At 53.0% G+C, this 14,696-nt stretch overlaps 4 protein-coding genes across 4 annotated transcripts; all 4 read right to left on the reverse strand.

Moving 5' to 3' along the window:
- Positions 1–3,321: 3,321 nt before the first annotated feature.
- On the reverse strand, positions 3,322–5,016 carry M406DRAFT_14617 (family 55 glycosyltransferase; the record flags this gene model as incomplete). The annotated part of the gene is made up of 3 exons (XM_040915392.1): positions 3,322–3,459; positions 3,655–4,243; positions 4,448–5,016. Coding segments are annotated over 3 exons (1,296 nt in total), but the record flags the coding sequence as incomplete, so codon positions are not given.
- A 1,312-nt stretch (positions 5,017–6,328) lies between these two features.
- M406DRAFT_25237 (uncharacterized protein) lies at positions 6,329–7,348 on the reverse strand (the record flags this gene model as incomplete). Its single annotated transcript, XM_040916839.1, has 2 exons — positions 6,329–7,069; positions 7,136–7,348. Coding segments are annotated over 2 exons (954 nt in total), but the record flags the coding sequence as incomplete, so codon positions are not given.
- Positions 7,349–8,676: 1,328 nt separating this feature from the next.
- Positions 8,677–10,280, reverse strand: M406DRAFT_74826 (family 30 glycoside hydrolase; the record flags this gene model as incomplete). The annotated part of the gene is made up of 2 exons (XM_040925769.1): positions 8,677–9,284; positions 9,437–10,280. The coding sequence occupies 2 exons, from the start codon at positions 10,278–10,280 to the stop codon at positions 8,677–8,679; spliced, it is 1,452 nt and encodes a 483-aa protein (XP_040773032.1).
- Positions 10,281–12,094: 1,814 nt separating this feature from the next.
- Positions 12,095–13,498, reverse strand: M406DRAFT_281998 (HET-domain-containing protein; the record flags this gene model as incomplete). Its single annotated transcript, XM_040918464.1, has 3 exons — positions 13,293–13,498; positions 12,654–13,242; positions 12,095–12,539 (listed from the first exon to the last, which is right to left on the reverse strand). Coding segments are annotated over exons 1-3 (1,170 nt in total), but the record flags the coding sequence as incomplete, so codon positions are not given.
- Between the last annotated feature and the right edge of the window lie 1,198 nt (positions 13,499–14,696).

Genomic DNA, 14,696 nt, shown 5'->3' on the forward strand with positions numbered 1-14,696 from the left:
CTCAACAAGATGAATGGATGAATGCCTTTCACCCGACCACTAGTTTTCCTCTTACCAGATGGTACTTTGTATTTACGTATCATCATGTCAAGATTTCCAAATTCAAATTAATTAAAAGAAAATTTACGAAACAAAAACCAACTAAAGACTGTCCCGAGATGCAAAGTCAGCTTTCTTCTTTTCCCCAGAGGCGGAGGCAAACCACATGCATGGAAGGGAGGAGAGGAGAGGGGGAGGCGATCCAAGATATCGCATCCACGTCAGTCGATGGGTTCCCCAAAGATTGTTCCCACTGCAAAAGAGGCGCGAAAAGTCCATCACTGCAGAGGCCCCAGCCGCACCTTGCGCGGCACCGGCGCCAGAGCTAAGTTGGAGGAGGTCTGTAGTTACTGGTTTGTTTGGTTTTTTGTTTTTTTTTGGAAATTTTATCTGGCGGCACTTTACCAGAACCAAACAATGCCACATGGTTAATTCCGTAGGAGGGGGGAGAGGGGGCACGGGCAAAAGAGATGGACAGACTTGTTCTGCTGGGGGATGGGGATTCTTGCTTGTTGTTTTGTTGACATGGGGAGAAGGAATGAGGAGGGAAAGGATCCGGGACCCCCGGCCTGGACAGACTGTGGGTGGACCCTCTCCTCTCTTCTTGTGTCTCCGCAGGGTGCAATTGACCTATCACGAGAGAGGAAAGAGGGGAAGCTGTGGTTTCTTCTCTTGCTGGTGAGTACCAGGACATCCCAAATTCTCCTCTCTTGTGTGTCTCAGGGTCTCAATTTTCTATTTTCGGAGACGGATAGAAGAGTGTGAAAAGAGTGAGAGAGACAGCAGAAAGATTGAGAGGGTGAGAGGGTGAGTCGGATCTTCCGGAGCATGTGCACATAGCAGCACTACCATGTACGTAATAAATTATACGAACAACCTTCCGAGGAAAAGGGTTTGCCTTCTTGCTGACTCGTGCTTGATCTGATCGAGACCCTTTTGGTTGTAACGGATGGAATGGTCGTGCGGCCTTCGTTTGGCTCACAGGGTCCCCTACCCTCTGTTGTGTACTTTGTAATGGATGTATTGCGGTGGGGGAGGGGGAGGGGGAGGGGCGAAGTCTATATCCACCTCACCTCACCTCGTCGACTGGGAGAGGACAGCAGAGCACGGACGCATGAGGGGAGGTCGAGCGGTGGTGGTTTTGGTTTCCCTGACCAGGCGACCTGGCTGACCTGGCTCCCGTTCTTCTCTTGTCTTTTCATGTTGTGTTGTCTGGTAGATTGTTAAGTAGGTAGTTATCATACAAAAGCCTAAATTACGTGTATGTTTACGTGTGTAGTTGCCACCTCAACACGCCTCCACTGTGAGAAATCACGTACCCAAAGTAATAGTACCAACACACACCAGAACAGACAGCAACGTCAGGTAGCAGCAAACGTTGGCAGCAGATCACAATACGATTCAGGCGGTCAATGGACCCTGAAATCCAGAAACAAACACGACTACCCATAACAAAACCCAGACAATAATCCTCCCCATCGAAGAGAATAGAAACAAGAAATATCCAAAGGTCAACAAAGAAAACACAGACGCACGAACAACACATTCAAGGTCCACAATTTCCCTCGCCCCCCCCCCCCTTCTCTTCATGCAATGCAATGCAGGCAAGGGGGGCCCTCAGCCGGAACGGGGCTGCAAGCTGCCCCGCTACTACCCACCCTGCGGGGTCTAGGCTTTGTGTGTGGCTTTCTTTTGCCTGGTCCTGGGCTTCTTCTTGTCCTTCCAATGCGGGATGCAAGGCGGTGGGGGCCTTCTTATTTTTTTTATTTTTTTTGAGGGCGGCAGCGGCAGCAGCAGCAGCAGCAGGAGGAGGAGTAGGATGGATTACTGTGGAAAGGGGGAAGGGCAGTGGGTAACTGTTTGAGAACAACAAGACATAAATGGGTGGAGAAAGGCTGAGGAGCAGGTGGAGGAGGGGTAATGCGTTGTGGCCTCCTCTGCGGAGAAGGACAAAAGGAAGAAAAAGGCAGAAGCGGGGGGGGGGGGGGTCCAGGTGGGACAAGAAAGAAGAACAAGGAGAAAAAAGACAAAATTTAGCATTGACAACTGACCGCAGGGGATTTGCTTGGTGGTCTGCCTCTTTCAGTACGGAGTGGCTGCGAGGTTTTATGGGGAGTCTGAAGTTTCCTTTTCTTGCCTTTTCTAAGAAGCTGCGTACCATCAGTACAAATAGTGGGCAAACATAAAAGAGCAAGTATGCAGTATAGCAGACTAAGGCTTTGAAAATGTCTGTTCATAGAAAAGGGAAATATTCTCAAACTAGCAACATAATCGTGTCACTCATTGTTCCGAGCCCTACAAGGAAATTGATTCATCTCACGGGAAGCAACATGTCGTCGTGTTCTTCTGGAGTCCATTGTCCAATTAAGATTTTGGATTTTCTAATACTAATTACATCCATGTACCTACCATACTTACTCAGCTCGCTCGGCCCGAGAATTCTGTATTTCAAGAATTTGTTTGTCAGCAACAATACACATGCTCATAACACCTTGCAACTTCAGTCTAGCAGATGTCTATTGTCTTTTCTCCTGTTATGTGCCGTTTCTCTTCTGTTTTTGGGAGATACCTCCGTAATCTGCCCTTTTCTCTGGTAAACGTGTCTGGCTGTATATGCCTCGTTGGTCAAAAGATTTTCTCCTTTTCTTCTGTTCCGGGCCTCAAGTGTTCAAATCACATTGTGGTCGAGACATAATCATGTGCTATTTGCATTGAAGCCTCGGCCGGGAAGTGACTGTTCAATATTTTGTATGAATATGGGACAAGTGGGGGACAACAGACAACCGTAAGGTTTCATGTGTCTCCTTGCACCTGTCACTGGAGACGCCATGACCAGCATGGGGCGCTCATCGACCTTCATCCACGTCGGTCTTGAAACCGTCAACATCCTCCTCCTCCTCACGCCTCTCTCGGCTGACTGGCTCGAGACCAAGCACATTCACCGGGTCGAAGCCAAGTCTGGAGAGTTCGGTCGGGTCTGGAGGTTTCGGCCGAGCCTATTCCACTCCACCAGAAGCTTCCCCCTTGGCTCTCCAGCCTCGCCCTCAGCTTGAACAAATTTCCAGTACCCGTAGGCGGGTAGATGCGACATCTCTCAGGCTCCTGCTTGGCCGCTGTCACGACTGCAGCATGCGTACTGCTGTTGTCATCTGCGGAGCGAGGAGCTACTGACGCAGAGGAGACGCCGCCGGAGCACGACGGCGTGGGCATGTTGGGCATGCCGTTGCCGTTGTGACTGCAGAAGATGGCACTTCTCAAGTTCTCACAGTACTGGGTGAGCGCATCAACGTGGGTGAGCGGGGAGTGGTAGATTGCAGAAAGGCCTTGCTTCCACATGCGTGCGATGTGGGCCTCGCCCTTATTGTCGTGAAAGTGTGGGTTGATGGTGCGGATCTGGAGGATCTGGATCGTGGGTTTAGGCTGTTCAGTAGCCGAGATAGGAGAGTTAGGAGGAGTGATATCGTTTGGCGCAGGCGTATGTGCCTCCATCGTCTGGTAGGAATCTCGGCTGATGAGGGATGGAGGCAGTGGCTGATTCGCCGGAACGCTGCACAAATCGGTAGAGACGACAGATGGCGAGGTTGGAAAGATTGAGCCACCTGGTGTCGACATAACAGGAGAACCATCCATCGGAGACTGGGCAGGTGAAGGCAGCAGCGAGAGGGACTTGAGCAACCCGAGTGGCTGTTCCGCGTCGGTAGCTGGCGTGGGCAGGGTGCTGGGGCTCGAGGCGGCCGTCTTGCCTCTCTTGTCCATGTTACCTATCACACTGGCGTCCTGCCCTCCCACAAAGCGCTCCAAGATGTCCAGGAAGTGGAATGGCTCGATAGCATATCCACTGGCAACGCGCAGCTTGAGGGCCAAGGATAAAGTCATGGCATGCTCGCCCGCGTTTCCGGTGCAGATGAGGCCAGGAGCCTCCGTCTCCCGACTGGCATCAGCATCAGTCTCGATATTCGCATCCATCTTCTCCAACAACTTGTTGAGCCACTGGTTCACGATCTCGCTGCTCCGGCCCAACTGCTTGAATTCGATCTTGCCGTTGTGGACTTTGGGCTTGCTGGCCCAGCTGATGCGGACCATGGAGTCCTCGGCTTGTGCAAGGTGCAGTCCCGCGCTGAAGGCACGGCAGTACTCATGCACACTGCCAGGGATGAAGTTGTCTGCATCCACAAAGCCGATATACTTATAGTACCCACAAACGCTGCGGGTATTCTCTGTCGGCCTCTGGGTACAGGAAACGGCCTGATCAGTCTTGGCCTGGCAGCAGTCGGTACAATCGGCAGCCCTCCTGCAAGTGCAAGTATGCTGTGTATCCCTATGACTGAAACTACCCGTTTGATAGTTGTCACACAAATCACACTGCAGGTGACCCTTCACCTCATCCTCACTGGTGTAACATCCGCACGTGTCCTCCCCCGTGCGCTGGCCAATGCTTTTTGTATCGGGAGGTCCTCGTGCGGTAGCAGCCAGAGCGATGCCGATAGCCAATGCCTCTCCCTTGCCTCTGTGCACTAGACCGTCGCCTTTGTCATCCAGGAGCTCGGGCAAGCCCACAGCGCGCAAAGCGGCGGCGATCGTGGGATCACATTGATGGATAGCGATGGCGTTACGCCCAGTCAGCCGGCAGAAGTTTGCCAGCTTGGTGCGTTCCTGGACATAAGCCTCCACTTCAGACGCAGAGACCAGTATGATCAGACTGCTGGACGGAATGGCAGCCCAGACGCCGTGGATGCGCTCGAGAGACTCGTCTTTACAGGGAACCACGATTGCGGTGCGTGACTGGACCGCATACAGGTCCTCTGGAGAGACTGACTGACTTTTGGTGGGAGAGTACGTATGGTGATGAGAGCCCCTGGGGGTGTTCGAGATGGCCTCAAAGGACGTGTCAAGGGCTTCCAGCTCGAGTACATGCTGCACCCCGCGGATCTCGACGTTGCCAATGCGGGCAGTGGATGTGGACGTGGTGAGACGCATGTTTGGTCGTGTTTGCCTTCTTTGGGAAACAGGTGTGGAAAGGTAAGTTATGGATGAGTATGACCACGAATTGTACGAGACAGGCAGGCAGTGAGGACAAGGCGTTGAATGAGGCAGGCAAGCCTCAACAGAGGAACGAAGACGATGATGCCCTGCCAGAGAATGTGGAGATTAATGAGCAGAAACCAAAGCAATAAGGAAGATGAAGGTTGGAAGGGTGGCCAAGGTGGTAGGCCTGGGGCGCCTTCAAACAGAGACGCTGTTTGTATGTCTGAGCTTGCAGTGTGTAGAGGGACTAGCATCTGTACGTTCGACTGCGTTTCCTCCTCGTTTCTGGAAGAGAGTGACGTAAAGGGAGAGTAAGTTAGAGACCAAGGAGACCGGAATTAGAAATGTGATAGCGATTGAGCTTTCAGGGCAGGAACTGGATAGAGCCACTCTTTCAGGAGGGAAGGGACGACCAGATCGGTTGAGGTGATGACGCCTTCCCAACTGAGATCCAGGCGGGCAATTTGGGTTCTTTAAATGTGTTTATTGATGACATGCTTCCATCCAAAACCAAAGACTTCCAGAACCTGCGAAGAAGCAACGAGCTCGGATGCTCGCATGACCACAATTTCACCATCGGCACCCTGAATATCGTGGCTGTTGCTACCCGTCTCGATGATTGCTTTGTACGGGAGATCTTCCTGCGAGATAAAAAGAAAATTTCTGTACGCGTCACACAAGAGGAGCGCGTCCTAGTACCAACGTATCAACCAGCCACCGCGAAGCCTAGCAGACCTTACACTAAAGCAAGGCAGCCGACTTGGGGCTGAAGTATCTCAACAAGAGTAATTTGTGAGATGGGGTGGATTTGCAGCGGTTTTTCGAAGGTGGGCGTGGCGGCGTATCATTCGTCCTGTTCCCGAGGGAATTTGTTGATGAGTTCTCGCCCTCTAGGAAAGTTTTCAATTCCTTCCCTCAATGCTGAGCTTCCTGAGCTGGCCGCAGCTTTGCGTCCCTAGAATACATCTCCGGCGTGGAATGATATTGTAGACACGTGAAGATGACACAACACGCAAGGGGTACGACAGCCGCCGCCAGGAAATGCAAGGCGTGGAAATTTTGTTCGTCCTTCCTTGTTTCCCTTCTCTATCACCTCGCCTTCCCCCAACCCATTAGCAACGGGTAAATCCCTAGCCAAAGAGGAGACACGGCCCGACTTGCCAAAGAGTATCCGGCTGGTCGTCGTCTACCTTGTTTGGTCGCTCTCAGCTCGCTCAGTTGGATCTGCTGCTCCTCCTCCTGGCCGCGGCGCTTTGTTTGGATTGACCTTTAACTCGACCCACAACGTTGTTCCACCCTGAAGCCACAGCGGCCTGTGAATCCTAACTACCTCCAGCCCAGGGATGTCCTTCTCTGCATTCTTCACAATCTCCTCGATGTCTCTATTCCACCAACACCCGTATCTTTCGAAGTGAGATGGGGCGAATTTGTCCAGAAGGCTGTTGAGCCAGCCATATGAACCCCGCCCGTGCTCCAGCAGGTAGATACGGCCGGTATCGGGTCGCAGCGCTGCAGCCATGTTGGCTAGGAGCCTGTGAGGGTCCGACACGCTGCAGAGACCAAAGTTCTGCAGGATGGTATCGTAGTAAGGCGGGGCGGGGAGTGTCCTGGTGCCATCGTGAGAAGTCATTGCGGGTGGTGAGGGAAGATGCAGCTGTGCGTCAGATCTGTAGAGACGGATGCGCCCCTGGCCAACATTGACTGCCAGGACCTCGTCGTCTCCACTGCTCACTGGAGGTCCTGCAGCGGCTGTCACCTTTGCTGCAGTAGGTTGTGCTCTCGCGGCGGTCTGCTGCTTCTGTCGCTCCGTCTCGAGCTCCTCTGTCGATTTTCGTCGCCTCCGAGGGATCAAATCCGGCACGGCTTTCCTCAACTTATTCCAGGCGACCTCCAACACGTCCGTGGAGACATCAACGCCCGTATAGCTTACGACCTCTGGGGCCTCATCACCAGGTAGTATCAGGCCCTTCTTGCCCATGTTGACCCTCCTGGACACCCTCTCTCTCTCCAGCTGCTGGGAGCTCTTGATCTCTGCGACAGTCTCCTGACCATCCTCTGTCAACCTTGGCACAGGTGGCGCAGAAGCACAGATCTCGTCCCAGTCCAAGTACTCGATATTCCGCCCCGTGCCCACGGCAACCTCTAAAACATGACCCCTGGCGAGACCACCCATGAGCTTCCGCAGCTTCTTGATTCCCGTTAATGTCTCGGGCCTGTTAAGGTCCTTGTCAAACATGAGGGCCGAGATTTTGCCTCGCCGCAGGTCCAGCGGCCGCCCCGACGGCACACAGTCGTGCGAGGACCCGTCACACGAGCCGCCAGCCATGCTCATAACGAGCATCACGATATATCCACCCATGACGGCAGCAGCTAGGCCGGCGGCTATGAGAGGCACCTTGCGCTGCTTGACGAGTTGGTCCAAGGTTTCGCGCCGCTCTACCCTGGGCTGATCCCTGGGGCGTGTCTTCCCTCCTGCTCTAGCCCACTGCCTTGTTGAGGAACTGAGAGGCCTCTGGCTGTGCGAGCCCCACGCGCACGTCATCTGTGCTGATTCAATGAGTAGTCTCGTGCGTGCGGCCCATGAAGTGGTGCGCCCTGACCGGCACATCCTGCTGCCACACCTCGCAAGTGCAGATGCAACATACTGCACATTCGGGGGAGAAGACATTGTGCTCAGCTGCCTGTCACCTTTGTTTGCGCCCCGTGCTGCTGTCGTGTCCAAAATTGTTATCTTGTGTGTAGGTGATGCTTCTCGTCTGTCGTTCCTTTTCCTGCCTGTCAGAGAAAACAAAAACTAATAAAATCTCGATGGGGGCTTCAAATTTTCGTCCTGAAGCCGCCCGTCTGCGTCTCCACACTGACTAAACAGCGAGGATAATGGAGGCTGCTTCAAAAATGCCGTCCTTGTCTCGTCAAAAGGGCGAGATGTCAGCTACAAGGTTCATCTCAGAGCCGCGTTTGAATGATACCTCGCGGCATGTGGTAGATGGCTGTGAAAACAGAAGATAATCTGTTTACCAAGCTAAAATGGTGACCCAGGTGTGACTGTAACCTTGCACCGGCAATTCCGCGGGGGAATCCTTACAAGGGTGTGACTGCCTGACCAGCCTTCTGGAGCACCTAGCCTAAGCCCCCCAGAGACTAGGGCCCTGCAGGTCGCCTTCACCTCAAACTACCAGGGATTGTCTTTTTCATCAGCAGCAAACGCCCTCTATCCAGTGGCCCACCAAGTGAATAAGTACCTAACACTGGGGTTGGTATTGGACAGCCCTGCAGTTCGGCAGATAGCTGCAGCAGAAATGTTGTGGACTCTTCATGTATGCCTTGTGAGATTGAGCATCCTCGGACAAAAGTTTTCATGTGGCCATGACGTGGGACCTCTGACCATTGGTAGGTATGTAGCACGCTGAGGCACTTTTTGAGATTCTGTCCTGCCAGTTCTGTCCTACGTAGTATGTTTTCTGTCCTTGAGACTAGGTGAGGGTAATTATCATTTATCAATAAAGTAGTAGCTTCTAAGTATAGACAGTGATGAAGCATCAGCTAACTCGTTATACAGAGACGGAGAAGCCTGAGTAAGAGAGAAACAGAATATATCGCCCTTCCCACCGCTTAGACGGCTGGCAGGACCCAGGTGACAACCGAGTTTGCGTACACACGCCCGCTCCACGTATCTGCGCTCAAGGCCACGGTGACATAAAGGTCGTTGGAGAACTTGTTGGTCATGACCACAGTGCGCGTGCCATCCGGGTTCAGGGTCGCCACGCTCTGCAGGCCGGTGCCGTCGTCGTAGGTATAGCTCCCTGTCCCGTCGAGGACCGTCGCGCCGGACGGCATGAACTTGCTGAACTGCGCCATCATGTAGTAGTCGACCTGCAGCTCGTACGTGCCGGCCGAGGTGTCGACGACCACCAGGCCGCGGCAGTCGGAACAACCGCCCGAGCTCAGGTGCGGGCCGTACGAGGTGTCGGTGCCCAGCGTCCAGGCGATGGCGCCGCGGGCCCAGTTCTGGAGGGGTCCCATGGTGAAGTCGGCGGCCCAGGACCAGTCTGTCTCGGGCGAGGTCCAGCACTCGGTCATGTACTGGTCCACGCCTGGGTTGGTGTTGTGGAAGTCGGTGAGGACGCTCCAGTTGAGGGGCGAGGCGTAGCAGTGCCAGGCCACAGCTCCGACGTAGGAAGATGCCTCGTCGAGGACGGTCTGTGGGTATGATGGCTCATCTTTGGATGGGAGAGGAGTTCAGGTTAGCCAGTCTTGTTCCTCTTTTCCTTTCCCTTTTCTTCTTCTTCTTCTTTTTTTTCTTTTTTTTCTTCCCCCCTCCCTCGTGCTCGATTTTACTTATATATATATGTGTGTGTATGGATTTACTCACCAGTGTTGTGGTCATACGCCCAGACCGTAGTGTCAAGGCCAGCAGCCGCGAGGGCAGGCCCCACGTTCTGCGAAATGATGTCGCCCGACTCGTCTGCATAGACATACATGGTCGGATACCCAGACTGGCTGTTGAGAGGCTCGTTCTGGATAGCGATGGCGTCGACGGTGGCACCCGCGGCATCGTACGCCTGGAGGTACTTGACAAAGTAGTCGGCGAGGCTGTCGCGGTAGTCTGGGTTCAGGTTGTTGTTGACCGTGGTGCCGTCGATGACGCCGTTCAGCTTCATCCAGCCGGGCGCGCTCCACGACGACCCGAAGATGGTGAGCCCCGAGTTCACCGACCGCATCTGCGCCAGGAGGGCCGCCATGGCGTTGCCGCTGTCGCCCAGGTTGAACCCGGACAGGCTAGTGTCGACAGCGCCGCTGTTGTCGTCATAAGTGTAGGCCGGGTCCGGTGACAGATCCGACGAGGCGATGGTGTGCCGGAAGAGGCTGAAGTCGGCGCCGCTGCTGGTCAGGAGGGTATCGAGGAGGCTGCTCAGTTCGTCGCTGGACAGGTCGTCGAACACCGACACTGTCGCGTCCGTCACCGCGGCGCCGAACCCGGCGATCGCCTGCTTGTGGCCCGCAGACGAGTCGTCCACCGTAAGGCTCCATGTCGACAGGCTGCCGGCGTCACCTGTGCCGGACACCGGCGCGTCGAACGAGCTTAGGTTATATTGCCTGTCGCTCGACGAGCAGTAGGACGATGCTGTGGCCCGCCTGGCTGGGGAGAGCGCCGAGGCAGAGACGCTCAGGAGCGCCGTGCCAGCGAGGGCGGCTGATCGGAAGCAGGACGCCATTTGATCTGGTCTGTCGGTGGGTGGGTGGGTGATTCGTACTGCAATTACCGCCTACAGATCTGTCGAGGGAGATGGGCTTCTATGCTTGACCAAACAGGAGAATGAGGAGGGGGAGGAGGCCCATAAGTACTTTTATCCCATCTGGCATATCACGATCTTGCTTTTCCTTTTTGGCTCCGACGAGACCATTGTATTTACCATTTTTGGAACTCGCCTCCTTGATATTGAGAGGCTAAGTATTTCCAAGGGCCCAGGGGTGTGGACGCTCACTAAGCTGATAGCCGCTCTGCCGCTCTGATTTAGGAGAGAGGTCTTATTGAGATGAAAGGGGCGATATTGCGTTCAGGCAGCAGAATAAAAACCACCCCGGTGCAACCTTGAAAAAGATACTAAGCCGGCAGCGCGACAGGCTAGGGCCCTTTGCGGGCTGGTCCCAGCATCAGCCTCGCGGAGGATCTTCCCCTGAGTGAGTAGGCGCCGACGGCTTTAACTTGGGAGGTTAGTGTCTCCACGGCCCGGATCCTGACGCAGGTCCCAAATTGGTCAATTGGGCTTGCCATTACTATTTTGGTCTCAAAATAAATAAAAGAAAGAGAAGGCATCTATGTGTCTTGTGATGATGATGAAGTGGCTGCTTACACGAGCGATCGGTGGGTGGAATCAAGTGTTCTCCACACCGTTTATCGGTCGGTCGCTTGGACGAGGTCCACACTTTCCGCTCTAAAAACCTCCCTTCAGTGTAGAGTGGATCCCCAAGCCTTTTCTTGTTGCCTACAGTACTCTGTAATTATACCTTTTAAGTTCCCATGATTCGAAATGCTTCTCCACTTGACGGTAAGGACTTGGACGACAGGCCATCATCAACTGGTGATGGTGGAAGCTAAACCCGGGGCAGTTTCTTCCTTCAAGTGGAGGGGGGAGGCTGTTCAATGTCTCATTCCAGCCCTCACATTCCAGCCTACACAACTTTGTGCTTTCAGGTGCCTGTCAGTACGTTCTCTGATGATGGGATGATGGTTATGTCAATGAAGCATGATTGTACTGTCGTATACTGCCAGGTGCCTGTTGCATCATCAATTAACCCTTTTATGGTTTCTCTAACCCCCTCACCCTCTCTGTCTCTTCTGTTCATTCCGGGATAATGTCCCGGCTGGTGAATGAATGAACAAATCCACATTCTGGAACTACATACTTGGTAAGTAGGCAGAAATGAACATGGAAGTCAGTGGTGCTGTTTGTGATGCGAACAACAGTTGGCGGTGACTTACATGACAGCTTTTCGAGATGACCACAACGCCTAGCCCAATACATTTTATTTACCAAATGGTGACTTCGCATTCCTGCGCCTCTCCCCACAGCGGATCCACAGGGCCATGGTGGTTAAACGCGCCGACTCTGTGATACAGACTTCCCTGTGGGTTCTCAAATGGCAGAAGTAAGATGCCCGCACTTCCCCTATCCCTAAGCTCTTCATGCCCATCCTCCATCGCCAGAAGAAAGAGCTGGAGAGGGACTTGTCGGCGTTCTTCCTTGGTGGTCTCAATCTTTGCATCCCAATCCAACCAGAACTTGATGCGTCCGATATCGCGATGATGTGTTACCCATTGGTTGGGGAATCGCTCTGCTTTTTCCTCAAGTGAGCCACGAATCGGTAGCACCGGGGTTTGTCGACACTTTCCTCGAAGAGTAAGAGACGTCCCGATTTTGACTGCGATCATAGCGTCTTTACGAGCTGGAAGGGCTTGGTGACTGGTAACTTGAAAAGCAGTCTTGCCAGAGAAATCCCACCACAGATGATCCACAGCTGTATCCTTGGAGGCCCAGCTCCAGGATGGAGCAAGGTATCTCTTCGCATTGTTGAATGATTCATCCAATTCACCGTACGACAATGTTGGCTTGTTGCATACCCAACGCAGCTGGTTTCCTAGCGTATGAGCCAGCCACAACCCTGCAACATACTCGACTGGTCTTCCTGCCTCTTTCAATGTTCTTTGGACAAACTTAGCCACTCCCGCTACTGCGCCTAGCCTGTCTTGAGGAACGCTCAACTGCCTCGATGAATAGTCTCTCACGGCGTATTCCCAGAAGGCCTGGTAAACTACCCAATCTATTCTCCCGGTCCCGAAGTCTCGGCTGTCATGTCGACCATTCTCGAGCATGGCACCTTTGTCGCATCGGAATTGCATCATCTTCTCGCCGAAAATTAATTGTCTTGTGGACATGAGCTCCTCCTGCCAGACCCAGGCACGGGTTCGCCATCTTGACTTCCGAATATAAGTATCTGCTGCGTAATCACCCCATCCATCCAGGAGAATGGAGTAGTCGCCAGAGATTTCTGGCCTAATTCGTGAGCGGAAGCGTATTATTAGCGACTTGTTGCGTTTTTGAAGGAAATGTTCCGAAGCTGAGGAGCTTGCAGCTGCACTGATGGTGATATGCGAGTTTGAGAATACATCACACATTCGCCCCGACTCGGTTTCCCAATCAGTTTTGTCATCTTGGTCTTGGAGAATGCAAAGTGCATCGATCCATAAATACTGGATGCCCAGTTTGCGGACCATGTAAACGGCATCTTGGAATACCGGTGGCATGTCCTTCACGATGATGCCGTTCTCGTGAGCCTCTTTCGTTGCCTTGGTGGTTTTCAAATCGACCAATCCCCCCCAACAGTAACTCAATGCTGCATATTTGAGCTGATGATCTTGCAACTTGCATGTGTCTTGGCAGGCATGCGATGGTAAGTGCTCGCACTCTACCAGCCGTACACTTTGAGAGTTGTCATTCCCGATGTCTAGCAGGCGCGTTGGAAGGAAGTGGCCACGTGCGAGCTTGGTTTTGCACCTCCGGTGATCTTTGATGCACGTATGAATGCACTGCTTCATGAACTCGATGATCTCCCCGGAGACTGGGCCGGCATTATCCACTGGATAGCACTGGACTTTGAGCCAATCCCGACATTTCCCTTTTCCAAATCAGTTGTCTGTTTCGTTGAAAAGATAAGACCAAACTTACCTGGCCAGGCTCCCACATCGAACTTATATACGTCTGCCTCGGTGTCTTTCAGGCCTGGATGATGGACAGAAACAGACAAGCAATCCAGCTTTTGTCTCTTTTCCCAGGGCAATGCCTCTGGCCCTTCTCCCCACATCGCAATTCTTATTATACTAGTGGACTCAGTCTCATCTTCGTCATTGTCGTCTTCGTCGTCATCGTCGTCGGATGTTGCTTGTCGTCCTTGCTCTCTACTCCCTTCTTCAGCCCACAAGTTTAATTCTTCTGCTTCTACCTGGGCTTCTCTCAATTGCTGCGGGTTTGTCTCCCTTCCTCGTTGCCCGCCTCCTGGTAGCGCTTCTCTCTCCTCCGCCTCTGTCTGCCCTCTTTTCCTCTCGTCTCCTGGTGACGTCTCCTCTTCGTACATTTGTGCCCATGATCGCCTTGCACGCTGCTCGGTCCATTCGTAACGTATGATTATGCGGATCTTAGACTTAGGATCCTCCCACCAGGAGCACTCGTCGTAATTCTGACGAAGAAGCTCTTCGAGTCTCTCACACAATCGACAGGTTCCGGCCGTTGATCCTGAAAGTTCGGACAGACCAGGCGGCACTACTATCCTCTCGACATCCTGACCTGCATAAAATTCCCGGCGCTGCACTTGACGAATCATGTCTGTGTCAGGCCGTTGCCACCCAGAGTTGTCTCGGTTGGAGCCATCACTCCGGACCCGAGAAGCTCGAATGCCCTGCGTTCTGTTTTCTCTCCAATCGTTGAGTTTAAAATTTCCAATGTCGAGCATAGCCGTGCCATCGGAAGTTTTATTCACAAATCCGCCAGCAAGTTGATCGTCGATTGTCAAATCTTGAATGCAAGCGTCGCAGAGGTGATTTTCGGTCTCCATTGTGTAATAGGAAAACTAGTATTGGTACCGAGAGGCCTTGGGGGCCGGGGTGTTTGGTGTGGCCTGAACCACTGATGAAGATGAGAGATGGAACGTGACCATGCTGAGGGCGAAGCTAATATATTATGCGAATGCTGATCAGCTGATCAATCGCTGTGGACCATTCGAGGAGCTGACATTCTTCTCACAGGCTTAGCTTTTTACATCTGTAGCTACTCTCGGAAGAGAAGCAAGCCCGGGAACTGCGCGTATCCCCTAGTAATTAGGAGGCTCAGCTGTGGCTGACAGCTAGGTTGCATTCGGGGAGTTTCGTTTAAGAGAAGCGCTATCGCGGATAAATCGCACAACTTGCTGTAGTATAATAAACTACCTGGGTAGCAAAGGCTGTGTTATGTTGAGAGGCTTTGGTCGCTGCCAGCTTTGGAGATCCAGACCTGACGATCTGCTCACTCTCTGATGGGGTCAGAACGGCCGATTTATCATCACCAAGGCTACGAGACTCGTGCTATATATTTGAATAT

This window comes from Cryphonectria parasitica (assembly GCF_011745365.1).
Source record: "Cryphonectria parasitica EP155 unplaced genomic scaffold M406scaffold_8, whole genome shotgun sequence".
In the NCBI taxonomy this organism is placed as follows: domain Eukaryota; kingdom Fungi; phylum Ascomycota; class Sordariomycetes; order Diaporthales; family Cryphonectriaceae; genus Cryphonectria; species Cryphonectria parasitica.